Source organism: Pelobates fuscus, chromosome 1, assembly GCF_036172605.1.
Source record: "Pelobates fuscus isolate aPelFus1 chromosome 1, aPelFus1.pri, whole genome shotgun sequence".
Taxonomy (NCBI): Eukaryota; Metazoa; Chordata; class Amphibia; order Anura; family Pelobatidae; genus Pelobates; species Pelobates fuscus.
The window spans coordinates 159660779-159682862 of NC_086317.1; the positions used below are offsets into that span (position 1 = coordinate 159660779).

Below are 22084 nucleotides of genomic sequence, written 5' to 3' on the forward strand. Positions count from 1 at the left end.
TTTCTTCTCTTTCACTACTTAACTCCTTCTCTTTCAAAACTCGGAAAAGGGTTCAGTGCCAAATCCCTAAGCAACACAGGCATCATACAACCTGGCTGGACCAGGATAGCACCAAGAGGGAAAGGTGACACAACCCACAACCGAAATTCAGGATTTAATTTGGTTAAAAGGATCACAATAGCGTAGAAAGTTTATCGTTCCAGGAACACCGATGGTTTGATATCCAAGTTTTGTGTATAATATAAAATGTGAAATATCCTTGTTACTAAGAGCAGACAAAGAACTACCGACGTTACGTCTGGAATACTGTAATTGAATATGTCTTATACCTAATGTACACCAACCATTGTATGCTGTTAATGTAACAAGACTTTCACACAAAAATAAAGTATTTAAAAAAGCACAAAAGAAATGTGCCTTCATTGTTAAAATTACTCCGCCCACTCGAGTTGTAGACTACTGATGGAGGCAAGAACACTTCACACAATTTCCCCAGAAATTGCAGCTTTTCTAGTTATTATTATTATTATAGCCAAATTTGCCACCCTAACTCCTCCCACAGTTTTTACACTACATAGACAAAAATATACCAAAACGTGCAGTTTGTTCCCGATCGGATTACTATTACTTTGTGTTTCGCCGAATGGTTCTCAGAATATCGTCGTTCTTGTGGCAAAATTTGTCCCATAGGAATGAATGGCAAAGCTAGAGTGGGAGCTGGCAAAAGCTGAAAAATCAGGACCTGATTTCTAAACTGCCACCACTCCCTCATTTTCAGGCCCACCTACACAAATTTTATATCAAAACGTTCAGCTATCCCTGCTGCCACTAAAAATGCTCTGCAAAGCTCACATTTGAAGGGCAATTTCTAAACTGCGACTGTGCCTTCATCAGAATGTAGGTCTGGGTCTTGTGATTCTCACAATATAAAGCTCTTCGCTGTAGGATTTATAGTTTTTAAAATACGATCGTTTGAAGATGGCAACCGCAAAAATACTCTGACCTGTGCCAGGCTCCAGCAGCAAGTGATGTCATAGACAGGGCCTTTTGCACCTGCTAATGTTTTTATAACTGTATGTTTTAATGTAACTGTGAAGCACTTTGGGCAACAACGTTGCAATTAAATGTGCTATATAAATAAATAATAACAGTTACTCCGCCCACTCCAGTTGTAGACTACTGGTGGAGGCAAGAACACTTCACACAATTTCCCCAGAAATTGTAGCTTTTCTAGCTAGAACTAAACTCTTGTAGGTTGTTTTTAGTACTGCAGTGTAAACAGGACTAAGGGGGGCAGGGACATTGCACCCAGACCACTTTAACTCATTGAGGTGGTCTGGGTGCCTATAGTGTCCCTGTAAGGACTTCACAATGTTTATAGGGTATGGAAAAAAAAATGAACACAAACTGCAAGTTACTTTTTGATATTGCTGCTCTTCTAAGTATAAACGTAAGCTATTGGAGACCAGGTTACTTTTCATCACATTTAGCTGTATTGCAAATCATAGTCTTTGTTTGCTTTGTTGATTTGAGGATATTTTCATTAACAGAGGCATGTGTTGGTTTTGATAAGATATGAAATATAAACATGTTGGCCTAGCAAATGTCCTCATTAAATAAAAAAACGCATGAATCTGTCTTTCTGACTTCTTCTGATTGCAGCAATCAAAGATCTGTAATTGTTTATGTAAAGGGTTGGAGTATACCTGCATGAAACCAGTTTCTGCATAATCTTTAGTTTTGCTTTTTAACAATGTGAATTGATCTGTATGCATCTTCATTATGTGCTTACTCAAAGATTTCAACTTTTAAACTTAGACTAGTCATTTTTTGTATATTCCGGGTTGACATGTATAGTAACTATTTAACCATTGGTAACCAATTATTGACAGATGATGGTCCATACACAGGCTGAAGTCCTGTCATTTATGAATGTAAAAGATCAAAAAAATAAAACCTTTCCGTTAAGACATTGTCATCACTTTAACCCCTTAAGGACACATGACGTGTGACATGTCATGATTCCCTTTTATTCCAGAAGTTTGGTCCTTAAGGGGTTAAGAAATCAAGGCCACTCTTTAAGGCAGATCGCAAGAACTTTGCAAGGGTTTGCAACTACTGTGGCAAAGACCATTACATGAGTTGAAGAAACTGGCACTCACGAGGACCAAACAAGGTCAGGCAGGCCAAAAGTGACCTCCACATCTGAGAATTTAATTCAGGTTGCAAGACTGCAAAACAAACCATTAACTTCCTCTGAAATACAAGCTCAGCTAAATGCTGTTCGGAGAAGATTACTTGAAGTTGTCCTAACTAGAAGAATTGCTAAACTGTTAGAAGGGCAAAATAAAAGTAAAACTTGCCTGGACTAGAGAAGTCAAAATAAACAAGATCAATGTTATTATGTCGTGTGTTGTACAGTGAGAAATATATCCATCAAACTGCAGAGACGAGTGCACAAGTGTTCTGCGTGTCTAGTTTTTTCTGATAAACTTAAAGGAGGTAATGCATGGTTTTACTTTGGTGGTGAAAGAGCTTTGGTTTTTCTCCAGACTGATACCGGAGAAACTGACGGAAGCCAAGCACAGAGAGATGGACACAGGTTTCTTCAGGAAGGAAGAGATTCTTTATTCGATTCACCGACCGGGACTCAGAGGGACTAATGTCAACAAAAAACAGCAAAGTCTGAGCCCTGATCATACAGTGTAGGTCCCTTATATAGGCATGTAGCTCCTCCCATAATCAGTTCAACCTACACATACTCTTATCCATCAACCGAATAGAGACTAAATTCCTGTTTGACCACATGGCTTGCCCAGCACAATGGAGGAGGGGAAATACTCGTATATCCTGTATTCCTACACTTGCTCTGTACACTGTTGATTGTATCTTAGCTACGTGTAACTGACTAACTGATATACCAGCATACACATATGCCACGTGGAAATCTCGGCCTACTAAATTTATTTTTACTGAGATTCCACCACATTCCCCCCTTTGATGCTTCTGATATTTCACAATTCCAGATGCATCACTTAACCATAGTTTGCTTACACCTCAGGTTGCTATGAACCAGACCAGACTTTGCGACTCCCTAACGATATGAATCCCTCAACATTCCTCTTCCTGTACTAGTTCTCCCTGATTTAGAGCCTCATACCTATATATAGCCATTATCTGTGCAGCAGCCTTTCTCTCTGCTATATTCTCTATAATGCTCTGCACAGAACTAACTACCAAAGGAATCAGACATGGTAGGAGAAGGCACAGCATCAAGATTAGCATGACTCCACCTACCAATGCCTTAAGTCCTCCAAACTGCTCATACCAGTTACCAAACTAACTACTTGGATTATACCCTTTCCATACCTGGGTAGGCACATGCGCTAGTTTAACCATATGGCTAGTAAGCTCAGCTATTGCTTGCCCTTCATCATCTATTTGAAGACAACAATTGCTTAGGTTAAACTTCCCACATACACCTCCCTCTACTGCCAATAGGTAATCCAAGGCTAATCTATTTTGGTAAACGGCTGTCCTCATCCTAGTATTATGTTTCGCTAGGAGATTGAGCGCTTGCGATGTTTCATTGGTAATTATCTCAACCACTGCCTGTAACCTTATAATACGGTAGAGCATATATATTGGGGTTCTATATCCAAAAGTACCATCCTCTGCCCACATAGCTGGCCCATGATAATCTATAATACGCTGGGGAGGCCACTCACCCTTTTCTTTCTATGATTCACATCATATACCTTAACTCCCAAAGTCTCTCCTGTTTCAATAGGCAACAAGAAGAAGGATGGTTTGAGCATACCTAACACACATGCCCCTTCCCAGTCCTGTGGTAACTCTGAATAGGCTTTCTTACCACAGATCCAGTACAAATTTGCTGGGGCTTTCCAACTCGATGTAGCAGATAGGTCAAACCACACATCCTTTAAATTGGTATAACTTGCAAACGGGTTAGGTGGTTCTGAGACATTTGAAGCTGACCACCAAGTTGTATTCTTTGTATCATCATCATAAGCTTTTTGCCCTAGACAAGTCAATTCTCCTACAGATGTATTAAATATTATTCCTTTCCTTGCTATGCAAACATAACCTATAATGGAGGTCTTTAATCGACACTCAGATTTACCTCTAACACTCATTTGATAATCAGCTTGAGAAGATGTTATCTGTTCAATTGTCTCAGAACCGGAATACATTACCTCCTTTGCTTCCCAGGGCCATTGGTCTCCCATATTAGTACCTCCACACACATAGCAGTTGGTTACATTAAGACTACCAGCAATACTCTCGGCTAGATCAATAAACAAGTTCTTAGCATTATGGGGGATCTTATTCACTACACTCATCTCCTCGTAGAAAGAATGGAAAACCTGATGAGTCTGGGCTGCCACAGTATCGGTCTCTATCCCTATAAATAATATTGTCCCAGGATCCAAACCTGTCCCATATATCTGGAACCCAAATAAGTTTCCGAAACTATCTATAAACTGTTCAGGATTATTAATAAGTATATGGACGGGGTTACACTCCATAGACTTACAATATGGTTTGGTAGGCAACTTAGTAACAATCATATCCTTATCTACTGTCTGTCCCCAAGTTGCCCACCCTACACAAGACCAATATGGACAATAATTCTAATTCTTATTTGGGCATTTTGGATCTATATACTTGTTCTTACTACTGGGGCAAATATACTTATCATTAGACCCATACGTTCTTTCCCATTTAAGATCCCCGCATACATTCCACGGTTTTCATACATACCACTTGATATCGCCTTACATGCATCAAATAGCAGAACACCCGACGAATGTACGGTTTCTAGTATTGTCTTATTTATTAGGGTCCCCTGTGAGTTTCCATTCCGAAGGGTCAACCAAATTGTACGGGGTTGATACTCTGGACTAAAACACTTAGGTTCTCCTACTCCTAAATGGCATACTACTCCTAAATGGCATACAATAATCTATACCTAAGTATCTACACTTAGATACATATCCTTTACACTCATATTGTGAATGCCAAATAAGGGTCTGGGAAATATGATTACCTGTTTTTGTAGTCTTAATGCAAACCTCACAGCCAGGTGTGTCGGTACCTCTACCTTCCTGAATAATTAAAAACACAAATATACACATTATCGAATGCATTTCTCCTGACGTCTTTGTCCTCATTCTTCGACCGTGCGATGGCACCTCAGCTTCCAGGATGTAAGGGCTGCAAGGAATGGAGTCCTTCAAGTCCTCTCTTCCCTTCACAGAGGTCCCTTCAAGACACTCTGGCTATTTAACGTGGGTAGGTGGTCAGGCTTTATTATGGCCGTCAAAACACCTACTTGCTGATCTCTTTGATTACTATAGAAGTCCCAATATCTCCTCGTCGCTCCGACTGAGTTACACGCTTTAACCGGATCTTGCAGGGATTCTCTGGATCTGGTGTAGCTTGCCAAGAATCTACTGCTGCTGGTTTAACCCTGGAGTGATGAATCCACTGAGTCACTTCAGCCACCTTTATAGCTGTAGGGGTAGACAAAAGAACAACATAAGGACCCCTCCACTTTGGCCCCAACGGTACACTGTTCCACTCCTTTATCCAAACTTGATCTCCTGGATGATAACAATGGACAGGTGGATACATATTCACAGGTAACCTTGTACCCATTTCTGTACCTCCTCCATAGTTTTACCCAACTCTACAACCTGCTGCCGGGTAATTCCTTCTCCCAACTGACTTAAATCCCCCCTTAAGTTACCAAGTACAGGAGTTGGACGCCCATACATAATTTCAAAAGGTGAGAGACCCATCCTTCTGGTAGGTGTACTACGAATGCGTAACAGAGCTATTGGCAAAAGAACATTCCATTTAAGTTGAGTTTCTTGACACATCTATGCCAATTGGTTCTTAATAGTTCTGTTCATCCTTTCCACTTTCCCAGAACTCTGAGGTCTATATGCCGTATGAAGCTTCCACTTAATACCAAGCATATGAGTCAGTTGTTGTAGGCACTGGTGAACAAAGGCTGGACCATTATCCGATCCTATAGAACATGGTAGTCCATATCGGGGTATTATTTCTCGCAACAGGAATCGCACAACTTCTCCTGCTTTCTCTGTACGAGTAGGACATGCTTCTACCCATCCTGAGTAGGTACACACAACTACTAGTAGGTAGCGATGTCGGCCGGATTTAGGCATTACCGTATAGTCTATAGGGAGTCCTCCCATATACTGGACTCCCGCTGGTTTCACTGGACCTTGCCTTGCGTTGTTCCTGGCACATATCACACATCTTCGTACAATGGCTTGAGTCAAGTTGGACAATCTTGGTATGTAGAAATGCTTCCTAAGAGATTCTTCCATACTATCTCTCCCGGAATGTGTCCCATTGTGATAATTCTGGACAATTTCTACGGCTAGCGATGCTGGAATAACTATCCTTCCATCTTCTAACTGATACCACTTATTCTCCAGGTACTTCCCAGTTTCAGTCTTTAACCACTCTTCTTCTTGAGCTGTATAAATTGGAGTCCATTGAGACAGAGGGGTTGGTATGAGAGCAGCTATACGTTCCACATACTCCTGTTTTCCTGATTCAGCGGCACGCTTGGCTGCATTATCTGCCATCCGATTTCCTTTTGTTACATCACCATCACCTTTCAGATGCGCTCGACAATGTATGATACCGACTTCTTTCGGTTCCCACACGGCTTCCAGTAGTTGTACTTAATTTCTTTACCCTCTGAGTTCAGTAGTCCTCTTTCTTTATACAAAGCTCCATGGGCATGAGTGGTTAAAAACGCATACTTGGAGTCCGTGTAGATGTTCACCCTCAAACCTTCAGTCAATTGTAACGCTTGTGTGAGTGCGATTAGTTCTGCCTTCTGTGCCGATGTTCCTTTTGACAATGGCCGAGCTTCTATCACCTTGTCTATGGTTGTCACTGCATATCCTGCATAGCGAATCCCTTCTGTCACATAACTACTGCCGTCCGTATAGTACTGGACATCAGGGTTCTGGATGGGAAATTCACGAAGGTCCGGTCTACTTGAAAACACTTCATCCATCACCTCCAGGCAATCATGTTGACTCTCAGTAGGTTGTGGCAAAAGGGTAGCTGGATTCAAGGTATTAACAGTATCTAGATGCACTCTCGGGTTTTCACATAACATAGCTTGATACTTAGTCATGCGGCTATTACTAAACCAATGATTGCCTTTATAGTCTAGCAACGTCTGTACTGCGTGCGGGACTCGCACGTAGAGTTCCTGACCCAGAGTGAGCATATCAGCTTCGGCTACCAGCAGGGCGGCGGCAGCTACAGCTCTTAGACAAGGTGGAAGACCACTGGCCACTGCATCCAGTTGTTTGGACATATATGCAACAGGTCGTTGCCATGATCCCAAGTACTGTGTCAATACTCCCACAGCCATTCTTCTTTGCTCGTGTACATATAAGTAGAATGGGCGTGTATGATCGGGTAGACCTAATGCTGGGGCGCTCATCAATGCCTTCTTCACATCTTCAAATGCCTTTTGCTGTTCGGGGGTCCACAGGAAGGGATCATGTTCTGTACCATTTATAGCCACATAAAGAGGTTTCGCCAATATCGCATAACTGGGAATCCATATCCTACAGAAGCCTGCTGTCCCCAAGAACTCTTGCACTTGTCTTCTATTCTTGGGTATTGGTATTTGGCATACAGCTTCTTTTCTCTCTGGCCCCATTATCCTTTGACCTTCAGAGATATGGAATCCCAGATACTTGACAGTTGGCTGACACAACTGGGCTTTCTTCCTGGACACCTTGTATCCTGCCTTCCAAAGAATGTGCAGTAGATCATGTGTTGCTTGCTGACATATCTCTCTTGTAACTGCCGCTATCAACAAATCATCTACGTATTGTAATAGTACACATTCTCCTGGGATGGTCTTGAAATCCAGTAAGTCTTGACTTAAAGCTGATCCAAATAGGGTAGGTGAATTCTTAAACCTTTGGGGCAATCTTGTCCAAGTCATCTGGCGTTTCAAGCCCGTTACAGCATTTTCCCATTGGAATGCAAAGATACACCGGCTTTCCGCAGCAATTCGTAGGCAAAAGAAGGCATCTTTGAGATCCAAAACAGTGAAATAGGTAGCCCCGCCCGGAATTAAAGCAAGCAGGCTATATGGATTGGGCACAACTGGACGTATACTTACTACCGCATCATTGACTGCTCTCAAGTCCTGCACAGGGCGATACTCATCTGTACCGGGCTTTTGAACAGGCAACAATGGGGTGTTCCAGGGGGAAGTACAGAATTTTAGGATACCATACCTTATGAACTTATCCAAATAAGATTGTATGTTCTTCTTGGCCTTTTGTGGGATGTGATATTGTCTTAAGCTCACTGGATACACCCCAAGCTTTAGTTCGATACGAATTGGTGGGATATTACGAGGAAGTCCTGGTGGGTTATTCTCTGCCCACACTCCTGGTATATTGAACAAGGATTCATCACTCTTAGGGTTTTGGCTGGTCAACACTGTATAAAGTCGCCACTCTTCTTCCTTTGGTACAGATATTGTCATTATACCTGAGGGTCCATTGAACTTCAAAGATGTTGTTCCGTTAGGTAGAAATGTTATCTGTGCTTGTAATTTCGACAACAAATCACGTCCTAGCAGTTGGACTGGACATTCAGGCATATAAAGGAACTGGTGTTTCACTATGTGGCCTCCCAATGTACAGAGTCGACTTTTAAGAACCGGTTTAGCGGCACTCCTTCCAGTTGCTCCTATTACGGTGATAGTTCTTCCTGAAGGAGGAGCGACTAGGTCCAGGTCTGTCTTTAACACGGGGCATAAGGGGCAGCTGCCCCGGGCCCAGTTGCTCCTGGGGGGCCCATGGCAGCTACCTCTTGAGTCCCGCTGTCCACAATTATATGCTACATATTTTATTTGCCTCCCGAGTCCTTCACTATGCGAGCGACATTGCCGCATAGTGAAGGAGTTGAAGGACTTACTCGCTCCGCCTCCCGATCTCCTCCCGTCACTCCCGACCTCCACTGCCTTTTACTTGCGCGCGTTGCCATGAAGTCACGCGGAGGCAGAGTCACGGCAACACTAGGGTGAGCCCGGTCTCCCCCAACTGCAGAGCTGCACCGCATACCATGAATCCTGAGCCTAGGCCCAGAGCACTGATCCCTGAGCCTGCTGCCTGCTGTCTTCAGAACTGTAAATATTTAAATTACAGTAATTCACTGAAGATATATTTCATGGATGTTCTATGGGGGTAACAGGGCTGGGTGGTTGGAGGGGGAAGGATTAGGGAGCGGTGGTTGGAGAAGGGGGGGGGGTGGGGATGAGGGGTTAGTATATTGTACTATCTCTATCTACACATTGTTTAAAAAAATAATAAGTAATCTGTGAAATACAAAATATTTGTGTCAGAAGTTGTGCTTTTTTTTAATTTTTAGAATAATGATACAGCCATTTTATATCATATATTTGTGCTAATTTTAGTGCTGGTTGGAGGGAGTGAGGGGCAGTATTACACAATCTGTATATGTATAAATATATATATATATATATATATATATATATATATATATTTATATATATATATATATATATATATATATAAAAAAAAGATTATGTAATACTGCCCGTCACCCCCTCCAACCAGCACTGAAATTATATGAAATAAAATGGCTGTATCAGTATTCTAAAAATTAAAAAAAAAGCACAACTTCTGACACAAATATTTTGTATTTCACAGATTACTTATTATATTTTTTTATACATATACAAAGTAATCGGCAAAGTACAAAATGTTTGTGTCAGAAGTTGTGCTAAAAGCTAGGAATGTGCATAGTTTTTTTTTAAAAATATTTTTTAGAATAATGATACATAAATTTAATTTAATACATTTGTACTGATTATTTTTTTCTCTATATTCAAGGAGCACTATAGTCACCAAAACCACAACAGCTAAACGTAGTAGTTCTGGTGTCTATAGCATGTCTTTGCAAGCTTTTTAAGGTAAACACTTCCCTTTCAGAAAAAAGGCAGTATTTACATTACTGCCTAGGAACACCTTTACTGGCCACTCATCAGACGGCGACTAGAGATGCTTCCTAGTCCAGTGTCGCACAACGTGCAGCACTGGCATTCACGCTGAACACTCCTCATAGAAATGCATTAATTCAACGCATCTCTATGAGGAGATGCTGATTGGTGCAGGGCAGTGTTTTGCCACGCATGCCCAATAGCCTCGCAATGCTTTCGTAGGTGAAAGCAGTGGGTTGGCTGATATATACTCACATACTGCACATTTTTGTGTGTGTTGTGGTGGAGGGCGTGATTGCATGCTACGGTGTGGGAAGGCGGGATCCCAGGGGCCCAAGTAAATTCTTGCCCAGGGTCCAATCAATATTAAAGACGGCCCTGACTAGGTCAGTCACCACCGAATGTTCAGCACCAGTGTCAATCATGAAAGAACTCCTTTTTCCCCCTATTGCTACATCGACCATAGGCTCCGCTCGGCCAAGGGGGATGGAGCCCGGTCGGTATCAATAGTCTTCCATGACTGTGTCAGCCAAACCCACAAAGTCCCTATCCTCTCTCTCTCGGGGTCTCTGCGCTGCTGGGTAATATCTATCTCCATTAACAGTTTCTCTATTATTCCCACTATTTCCTCCAGGGCCTCCTCTTCCTCTCGCTCTGCCTCTATAATTATTACTATACCCTGCCCAGGTCTGTCTCTCTCATATTGTTCCCTTTGTGGACAATCACTTCTCCAATGCCCTTCTTCCCTACAGTACGCGCATTGGTTCCTACTCAAAGGTTCCTCATTCCACTTATTCTCACCTTTATCCGTTCCCCTATCTACGCCTGCGATAGCTACTGCTAGCATATCTGCTTTCCTACGCATCTTTCGCTCTTCCTCCTTCTTCGTCTCTGTCTCCCTATTCATATAGACCTTATTTGCTATTTCCATTAGTTGGGTTATGGACATCCCTACAAACCCTTCTAACTTCTGTAGCTTGCGCTTTATATCTCCGTAGGCTTGGCTGACAAAGTCAGAGTTAACCATTCGGGAATTCTCTGGATTAAAGGGGGTATACAAACGGTATGCCTCCAATAATCGGTCATAAAAGGCACTGGGTGATTCATCACATTTCTGCAATACCTCAGCCGTCTTAGACATATTAATTGCCTTTTTTCCTCCGGCTTTCCTGCCAACAATAATAGCGTCCCTGTATGCTTTTAAATGGGCCATATCTGCGCTATTGACATTCCACTCCGGATCAGTATTTGGATAATGTGCTGCGGCCCATGCTGCTGGGTTGGCCTGATTTTGTGTACGGGCCACTTCTTCCAGCGCTTGAATTGCCGCTTGGTTTATCCGTGTCCTTTCCTCGTTGTTAAACAATGTCATAAGCAGTTGCTGGCAATCAGCCCAAGTGGGATTATGTGTCTGGACTATGGAGGTAAACAAATCCGTCATGGCTTGAGGTTTATCGGTGTATGAGGAGTTATGGGTCTTCCAGTTAAATAGATCAGTAGTAGTGAAGGGAACATAGACGAATACAGGATCAGCGTGTTGTAACTGGCCGTCACCGTTAATGTGTGTCGGGCCTGGTGTCAGTCGGAGAGGCATTTGATAATGTCGGGGTTGGAGGGTATCGGTCAGTTGTCGGGTTAGTATGGGGCTTCGTTTAGAAACGTCAGTTAGGGGTTCCGGTCGAGGGGTAGTAAGACGAGGGGAAGGGGACGCTTTACTGAGGGGGAGATCAGTGAGTAAAATATTCCGGGCCGGGCTAGGAGGAGCCTGACCAGGCACTAGATATGATGTCAAATCTGGATAGGTGGGGTTAACGGAGGTAGGTACCGGAAGGGGAGGGTTTGAAACAAGAGGGCTGGGCTCTGAGCTAGAGGAGGGGGTAGGTGGGGACAACGGGGCAAGGGGAGTAGCGTTACCAACAGCACCTCCTCTTCCTCTTCCTGTGGAGGAGGAGTAAGGGGGCGGCATAGGGATCTCGGATTCAGGAGGCGTGTCCAAAATGGGCGTAATTACGGCCTTAGTGGACAAGCGAGTTCTGGCCACCATGAGGCGACATTGTTCCTCGTAGCATACACGGATCCATTTTGGCAAGTCATTTACGGCCTGCTTCCAACAATCAATATACGGAAACTGGCCGTAAAGTTCAGGCCTATCTGATACAGCCACGTGTACACGCTGTACCAGATTAGGATCCAAACTGCCACGTGGTGGCCATGCAGCCACCAAAGTAGGCCATTCCCTACTACATAAAGTAGTCAGGCGCGTTGGAGACATCTTTACCCCAAAATCATACACAGTGTATCCCTTTTTAAAGTTTTTCAACATACATCCTAAGGGACCCATAACCGTTGAATCTGACGCACCCATACTAACAATGAAGCGTCGTCTCCAACAGAAACTAAACAAACACACTTCCAACGGTCACACCCGTTCCCTTGGCAACAGCACCACGTGGTATAGTTACTAGGTGAAACGCACAAAACAAAACACTCAGGGAATTCCCGTACACACACAGCTGTTACACCAGTCACTAAATAACTATTACTGTGCCTTTTGGCGAAACTATACAGTCACCCACGCTATAATTCCCTATATCTGAATTACCCGTCTATAACATACCCCAGTAACATCGTCTTTACAAACAGTAGTTATAGTAGGGTTAGCATTGGTTAGAGTACAATTTAAAGTCACAGTTCAATTAGTAGTGGTTGTGGTGTTAAACATACAACATAGACGATAGTTATTTACAGTATCAGTAGTTATTATACATGGTTATGGTACCGTGCGCTATAATACAGTTGCACACTATTCACACTCTCGCTAGACGGCAGAGCTCACGCTATCTAGCAAGATATACACGCTACTACAACAATCTTTAACACATTTACAATTCCCAACTAATCTATTGGCCAGTTCCTCGATGGACTACCTAAAACTATTTACATCCGTTTTGGTTAGCCACGCTGCTCAAGCACCACATATAGCGAACTAGAGGGCGGAATTTACAACAGCACCCTCTTAGTCTATATACTCTATCAAAAATCTAGTGGATTCCAAATTTACACGCCTTCCCACTTAGCCAAGATAGGTTGAGATCTAGCGGACCAAATTTACACAGACGCCGCTTAGTCTTCCGGTCCCTCCGACCTAGCGAACGTAATATACACCCTAGAACGCTAGTCTGACAAGACAACGGTGTCTGGCTTGGGCTATTTACACAGAACCCAGCCTGACTCCAAACCAAAATTAAACGGGCTGACTACAGGGCGTTTAATTGAGCGGTGCGCCTTCGCTCCTTCCTTCCACTGGAGGGGGCAGATTCCATACACAAATAACCTCTTATGGGCCTACCGCACAATCGGTATCCAATACCCCTAGTGGGTCCACCGTCTAAAACAGTGGTCGTCTTACCTCCTCGTTCCTGAACCTGAGTTCACACTCATCGACGGGGACATCTCAGCACTTACTACGTAGAGGCCGATGATCTCCTGGACAACAGACCAGTGGCGCCGAGACGAAGGGAGGTCCACGCAGAAGTTGAGGGGTGCAGCCGTAGAGAGCGGGGGCAAAGATAGACCGTCTCACGCCTCTGCTTCTCAGCTACCGTTGAACGATGAGCTTCCCGGCCAATGCACCAAATGATACCGGAGAAACTGACGGAAGCCAAGCACAGAGAGATGGACACAGGTTTCTTCAGGAAGGAAGAGATTCTTTATTCGATTCACCGACCGGGACTCAGAGGGACTAATGTCACCAAAAAACAGCAAAGTCTGAGCCCTGATCATACAGTGTAGGTCCCTTATGTAGGCATGTAGCTCCTCCCATAATCAGTTCAACCTACACATACTCTTATCCATCAACCGAATCGAGACTAAATTCCTGTTTGACCACATGGCTTGCCCAGCACATTGGAGGAGGGGAAATACTCGTAAATCCTGTATTCCTACACTTGCTCTGTACACTGTTGATTGTATCTTAGCTACGTATAACTGACTAACTGATACACCAACATACACATATGCCACGTGGAAATCTCGGCCTACTAAATTTATTTTTACCGAGATTCCACCACAAGACCACCACATTTCATTGAACTTATGGAAGGGGAACTAGTCACCAAAGTCAATACAGCTTAATGTAGAGGTTCTGTTGTCTGTAGCCAGTCCCTGCATGCCTTTTAATATAAACACTGCCTTTTCAGAGAGAGGGCATTGTTTACATTTGGTGCCTAGTAACACTTCTAGTGGCAGTCATTCAGACATGCACTAGAAGTGCAGCACTTCTGTTCAATGTCTCTACGCTGTGCATGAAGACACTAAACATTCTGTTGATTCAGTGCATCTCTAAGGGGATGCTGATTTGCACAGTGTTTTGCTGAGCATGAGATATATATATATATATATATATATATATATATATACACACACACACACTTTAGACAAAGTAGTAACAACTTTTGTCTCATGCAGTATTCAGTTTTTGAGGAGATTGTTCAGGTAAAGTATGTCTTATGTTCCACTCTGTTCTTATGGCACCATGATGAACATGGCCTTGGAGTCTTATTTTTTTTTTTTTGTGTGTGTTTTTTTTAAATGCAGACACCTGAAGTGATGGAATCATGAGAATTGGTTAAATTGTAGCCACACTAACTGTAAACTCACATCTACAGGCTATATGGTTAATATAAAAGTAAATTGCTGTCATCCTGTAAATGAGTACTGTTGTAAAATTCCAGTATGAGAAAGGAAGGTGGATTCATGGATTGCAGGATAAAACTTACCAGGAAAGGTTAAAGGATCTTAACATATATAGCTTGGAAGTAAATGAGACTGGGGGGATATGTTTGAAACTTTTAAATACATAAAGGGAATCAACACAGTAAAATAGACTATATTTAAAAGAAGAAAAACTACCACAACAAGAGGACATAGTCTTAAATTAGAGGGACAAAGGTTTAAAAATAATATCAGGAAGTATTACTTTACTGAGAGGGTAGTGGACACATGGAATAGCCTTCCAGCTGAAGTGGTAGAGGTTAATGCAGTGAAGGAGTTTAAGCATTCGTGGAATAGGCCTAAGGCTATCCTAGACTTAAGATAAGGCCAGGGACTAATTAAAGGTATCTCAAAATATTGGCGATGGGCCGAATAGTTGGTTGGTTCTTATTTGCCGTCACATTCTATGTTTCTATGTCTGCATCTTGGGATGTGGGTGGTTGTTGGTTTTTATTTTTACATTACTTCTGATGTTTTTGCACCCCTCTCTGTGTAAGGAGTCAAACAGATTTTAGCAGTACTTTGTAGCGAAAGTGGTCCAGTTTCATAAACAATTATAATTTAGAGGCAATTGTGGCACTATTTATGTATTTGTCTATTTTTATGTCTAATTCAGAGGAAGACATTGGTAGTGATGATGAAGTTGCAGCAGGTGATGGAAATGCCGATAGTGACTATGAGAGCCCCAAAAAAAGTAAAATGGTCAAAAAGCCTACACCTGACAAGAAGAGCACTCCAAAATCAAGGAAGAAAACTTCCCCAGGTAAAGACAATGCCAAGAATACATAAGTACCCTTTTTTGTTTTTTAATATATGAATATTTTTTTCATCTGCTAAATATAATCCAAACATAAGATTGCTTTAAGATTTAAAGTTTGTTTCCCCACAGATGATAGTGATGATGAAAAAGATAAACGCAAAAATGTCCACCAGCAAGGACAAGACGCATCCAAAGCTGTTTCTAAGCAGAGGGAAAGGTTGATGGGTGATGCGGGTAGTGAAGAGGAGGAGCCAGAGGATGAGGAAGGCGGCCTAATTAGGCGGTTTAGGCGTCCGCCTAAGGCCTCGCGCTGGCTGGGGCCTCGCGGCCGCCTAAACCGCCTGTGGGCAGACTGTGTCAGGTCCTTGGTCAATGACCGAGGACCTGACACCAGGAGGGGGCCCGGCGGCTTGCCCGGTATGCCGTCAGGTGCGAGGCCCCTCCTGGCTGGCCGGCCAGCCACCACAGACACCGGTCTGCAGCTCCGCAGTGAGCAGAGCTGCAGACCATGTGTCTCGCGAAAACCGGCCAATCAGAGCGTTGCCGCGGGTTACCACGGCAACGCTCTGACATCTCGCGAGACTACATGGTCTGCAGCTCTGCGGAGCTGCAGACCGGAAGCAATGGCCACCGGACCACCAGGGAGCCCACTGGACCACCAGGGAACTTAAGGTAGGTTCTCTATAACCCCCCTCAGCCTCATCACCTCCCCACACCACCCTTAGCCTCACTACCCCCCACACCACCCTCAGCCTCACTACCCCCCACACCATCACCACCCTCAGCCTCACTACCCCCACACCACCCTCACTACCCCCCACACCACCCTCAGCCTCACTACCCCCCCACACCTCCCTCAGCCTCATCACCCCCCCAACACCACCCCAGCCTCACTACCCCCCACACCATCACCACCCCCACCACCCTCAGCCTCACTACCCCCCACACCACCCTCACTACCCCCACACCACCCTCAGCCTCACTACCCCCCACACCACCCTCAGCAAAACCACCCTCAGCCTCACTACCCCCCACACCACCCTCAGCAAAAACCACCCTCAGCTTCACTACCCCCACACCATCACCACTCCCACCACCCTCAGCCTCACTACCCCCACACCACCCTCAGCATCACCACCCCTAACCACCCTCACTACCCACCACCCTCAGCCTCACCACCCCCCACACCACCCTCAGCCTCACCACCCCCCACACCACCCTCAGCCTCACCACCCCCACACCACCCTCAGCCTCACCACCCCCACACAATCCTCAGCCTCACCACCCCCCCACACCACCATCAGCCTCACCACCCCCCACACCACCCTCAGCCTCACCACCCCCCACACCACCCTCAGCCTCACCACCCCCCACACCACCCTCAGCCTCACCACCCCCCACACCACCCTCAGCCTCACCACCCTCAGCCTCACACCCACCACCCTCAGCCTCACCCCCCACCACCCTCAGCCTCACCACCCCCACTCCACCCTCAGCCTCACCACCCCCACTCCACCCTCAGCCTCACCACCCCCACTCCACCCTCAGCATCACTACCCCCCCACCACCCTCAGCATCACTACCCCCCCACCACCCTCAGCATCACTACCCCCCCACCACCCTCAGCATCACTACCCCCCCACCACCCTCAGCATCACTACCCCCCACCACCCTCAGCATCACTAGCCCCCACCACCCTCAGCCTCACCCCCCACCACCCTCAGCCTCAGCCCCCACCACCCTCAGCCTCAGCCCCCACCACCCTCAGCCTCACCACCCCCACTCCACTCTCAGCCTCACTACCCCCCACACCACCCTCAGCATCACTACCCCCCACACCACCCCCAACCACCCAGTGAGCAGAGCTGCAGACCATGTGTCTCGCGAAAAACGGCCAATCAGAGCGTTGCCGCGGGTTACCACGGCAACGCTCTGACATCTCGCGAGACTACATGGTCTGCAGCTCAGCCAGAAGCAATGGCCACCGGACCACCAGGGAGCCCACTGGACCACCAGGGAAATTAAGGTAGGTTCTCTATAACCCCCCTCAGCTTCATCAACCCCCCCACACCACCCTCAGCCTCACCACCCCACACACCACCCTCAGCCTCACCACCCCACACACCACCCTCAGCCTCACCCCCCCACACTACCCTCAGCCTCACCCCCCCACACCACCCTCAGCCTTACCCCCCCACACCACCCTCAGCCTCACCACCCCCACACCACCCTCAGCCTCACCATCTCCCCCACCACCCTCAGCCTCACCATCTCCCCCACCACCCTCAGCCTCACCATCTCCCCCACCACCCTCAGCCTCACCATCTCCCCCACCACCCTCAGCCTCACCATCTCCCCCACCACCCTCAGCATCAACCCCCCTTCTCACACCACCCCCCTCTCACTCTCACACCACCCCCCTCTCACTCTCACTCTCACATTACCCCCCTCTCACTCTCACATTACCACCCTCTCACTCTCACATTACCACCCTCTCACATCACCCCCATACCATCACCTCCAAAACACCATCACCCGCCTCTCCTTCTCACCATCACCCCCCCTATACACACACACACAACACACTCTAAGCAGCTACTCCATACACATAGGGTCTCAGACAAAAACGCAAACATGCTCACAGAGACATACATTCACACACAAGGATACTCTGTCAGACACACTCTCAGTCACATACACAGGTAAACTGTGCATCAATGTGTATATGTGACACTTTTCTGCTAGTGGGACCTTATGTTTGAGTTTTGCCTAAGGCCTCATAAAGTCTAGAGCCGCCTCTTGACTGCACAGCTTTACTTGTTTGCAATACATTGTGTTTTTTGTTTGGGATTTTTTTTTTTTTCTCCAGTCAGAACTTAAATAGACACTGGAATATTTTATTCTAAATTTTGTTGATTTTTAAAAATAGTATAATCATCTCATGTACCTGTAATATGAGCCAGGCTTCTGCAGCTTGTATACAGTTGTCAGTGAATGGTTTACACTTATACACATTGTCCTATATTCAAGATTCAGTAGGTATTTTATTAGCAAGTTTAAAGCTGTAGTAGTGAAAATTTCGTTATTGAAGGAAAGCCACACAAGATAGGTGGAGTAAGCAACGCTGTTAAAGTGAAAATCTTGATTACTGGTTCTTTGTAGTGATGTACCGAACTGTTCGCTGGCGAATAGTTCCCGGCGAACATAGCGTGTTCGCGTTCGCCGCCGCGGGCGACCACATGCGCGGTTCGATCCGCCCCCTATTCGTCATCATTGAGCAAACTTTGACCCTGTGCCTCACGGTCAGCAGACACATTCCAGCCAATCAGCAGCACACCCTCCCTAGTAGACCCTCCCACCTCCCTCCCAGCATCCATTTTAGATTCATTCTGAAGCTGCATGCTTAGTGAGAGGAGGGAAAGTGTAGCTGCTGCTCATTAGATAGGGAAATTGATAGCTAGGCTAGGGTATTCCGTGTCCACTACAGTCCTGAAGGACTCATCTGATCTCTGCTGTAAGGACAGCACCCCAAAAAGCCCTTTTTAGGGCTAGAACATCAGTCTGCTTTTTTTTTTTTTGTGTGTAATGTAATTGCAGTTGCCTGCCTGCCAGCTTCTGTGTCCGGCTCAGTGGATACTGTGCCCATTTGCCCAGTGCCACCACTCATATCTGGTGTCACAATAGCTTAAGCTTGACATTTAAAAAGAACATTTTTTTTTTCACTGTAATAGATTGAAGAGCAGTTACTTGTCTGCCAGCTTCTGTGTCAGGCTCACAGTGGATACTGTGCCCATTTGCCCAGTCAGGCCTTCAGCGTGTGCTCTGCAGACCTCTGCCAGTGTACTTTGCCAGTTGGCACTCATATCTGGTGTCTCTATAGCGTGCTTTTACAAAGAAAAAAAGTTTTTCAGTGTAAGCTAATAGCAGTCAGTATCCTTAAAGCGGGTGTGTCAGGCCTTCAGCGTGTGCTCTGCAGACCTCTGCCAGTGTACTTTGCCACTCATATCTGGTGTCCCAATAGCTTGCATTTAAAAACCAAAACACTTTTTTCACTGTTATAGATTGAATAGCAGTTAGTTGTCTCCAAGCGACTGTGTGTCAGGCCTGCTCATCTGCCCACAGTCAGGTGTCTGTCAAGGACATGTTTGAGCGTAAGAAGTCAATGTCAGAAAGTCACCCTCTTGCTCGGCGTCTGACAGCTGGCTTGTCTGTACTATTAGCCCGCCAGCTTTTTTTTTTAAAATTCTTTATTTTTGGAGTGACATTGGTATTTCTGCGTATAGCACAATACAAGTTACATGACAAGTTCCTCTGGGTACATTGGTTTGGGTACAATTGGCACTGGAACATACCGCGTCCGCGGTGTAGGTATATTTTCTCAGGTTTGTTAGTGTTAGCTAAATGGTGTCACAGTTATACATTACATACCTTGTACATAGAAATAGTACAGTGAGAAACGAAAATATTTAAGAAAGAGAACGACAAAAAGAAAACATATTAAAGGTGCACGATATAGAGGTTTATAGTTAAACTTGATTAAACCATGTAGCATCCAGCTCGGAGGGTCAAGCCTCGTAGCCCAGACCTGTGCTCCGAGTGTGGGGTATCCACTCATGTAACATCAAACACTGCTCGTTGGCTGGACACTTAATGAGTAAGTCCTCTCAATGTTGTGGATGAGTAGACTTAGTCTGTTGCCCCTCATCCTCACCATTATAAATAAACAGAGGGGGGGGGGGAAGGATAGTCTAGGGGGGGGGGGGGTAGGAGCGGATTCTCATGGTGAGAGTCGGAGCGCCTTGTAGGAGGTGGTTCCCTTTTTACCAGTCAAGTGTGGTATCGGTTGAAGGCATTGTGTCTGTGGGGTGGTCTAGTATGTTCTACTTATGATCCCCAGTCACCAGCCTTCCACATTTCCCAGATTTTTTCGTAGGATTTTATAGTACCTCTCACTCGTGCTGTGAGGTCGTCCATAACCCGTATGTCCTTTATTTTATGAATTACTGCAGCCACCTGGGGGATTTCTGGTTTAAGCCATGCCTGTGCCATGGTAAGTCTGGCCGCTAACGTGATTTTATGAAGCAGTTTTTGTTGCTTCCTAGGCCAATCGTCTAGAGTTCTCGAGAGCAGGAACACCCATGGGTCTATATTTATGTGCCTATGAAATACTTGTTGCAGTAGGTTCCCTATATCTCCCCAGTAAGCCTGTGCTTTAGGGCATTCCCACCACATGTGGATGTAAGTCCCCTTATGCCCGCACCCTCTCCAGCACAGGTCGTCTGGTGTTTTTCCCATGCGGTATAGTTTTGCCGGGGTCGTATACCATCTCAGCATGGTCTTGTAGGCCTGCTCTTGTTGGGTGACGCATATTGAGATAGCCTTGTTCACTTCCCAGATTTCTCTCCAGTCTGTGCCCTCTAGTGTCTCATTTAGGTCGGTTTCCCACTGTGTGGTGTAGGGGAGGTTGCCCCAATCTGAGCTGTTTGTGCATAGGTGTGCGTAGAGGTTAGATATCAGCCCCTTTGGGGGGTTTTCCTTGAGGCACATTCGTTCGAAACCTGTGAGTGCAGTGTTTGCTGCCGTTTTTGCTAATTTATGTTGCGCGAAGTCTCTAATTTGCATGTATCTAAAGAAGTCTGAGGGGCCTAACCTGGTCCTTTCTGTCAGCTTGTCGAACGTCACCAATTGGTTCCCTTCATATAAGTGTATCGCCCTCTGTAGCCCCGCCTCCTCTATGTTTTTAAAATCTTGGGCCCTCATACCCGGTAAGAAAGCTCTATTTCGAAACAGGGGCATCATTGGGGAGGGGGCCGTGGTCAGTTTGAATTTTAGGGCCGTGGAGTCCCATACCCGTAGGGAGTTTAGTATGGCTGGGCAGCCTGTGCGCAGGATAGCCCTGTGTTCTCTGGGTACCCATATGTAGAATTGAGGCAGGTCGGCTCCTGTTAAGCCAGCTTCAAGGTCTGCCCATCTGCGGTTTCCCGGCGTTGAATGCCACATGGCCACTTGTGCCAATTGAGCCGCTAGGTAGTAGTTTTAAAGATGGGGTAGCCCCAACCCCCCTTCATCTTTGGGTCTGTATAGTATGTTTCGGGCCACTCTGTGTCGTTTGCGCTGCCATATAAAGTCTCCAATTGCCCTCTGTAAGGGGGCCAGGTCTTTTTTAGTGACGGGGATGGGGAGGGCTTGGAAGAGGAAGAGGAGCCTGGGGAGTATATTCATTTTTATCGTGTGCACTCTCCCTATCCAAGATATGGGCTTATCTGTCCATTTGTCAAGGTCCGCGTCTAGGGTCTTAATAAGGGGGGTGTAGTTAGCTCCGTACAGCTTTCGGGGATCAGCCGTCAGATGTATCCCAAGATACTTGATCGTGGTATGTGTTATGGGTATGTGGTGATGGTTCCTAATGTGCATCGTGTCGTTTGCTGTCATGGCTATTGGGAGGGCAGTGGATTTTGATAGGTTGACTTTATATCCTGAGAGGG

General features: G+C 45.5%; 1 protein-coding gene across 1 annotated transcript in view; it reads left to right on the forward strand.

Moving 5' to 3' along the window:
- NUCKS1 (nuclear casein kinase and cyclin dependent kinase substrate 1) overlaps positions 1–22084 on the forward strand; it is a 216952-nt gene that overhangs the window by 113215 nt on the left and 81653 nt on the right. The window contains exon 13 of the mRNA XM_063451308.1: positions 15456–15602. Within this exon, the coding sequence (XP_063307378.1) occupies positions 15456–15602 (147 nt within the window). The remainder of the gene's footprint in view (positions 1–15455; positions 15603–22084) is intronic.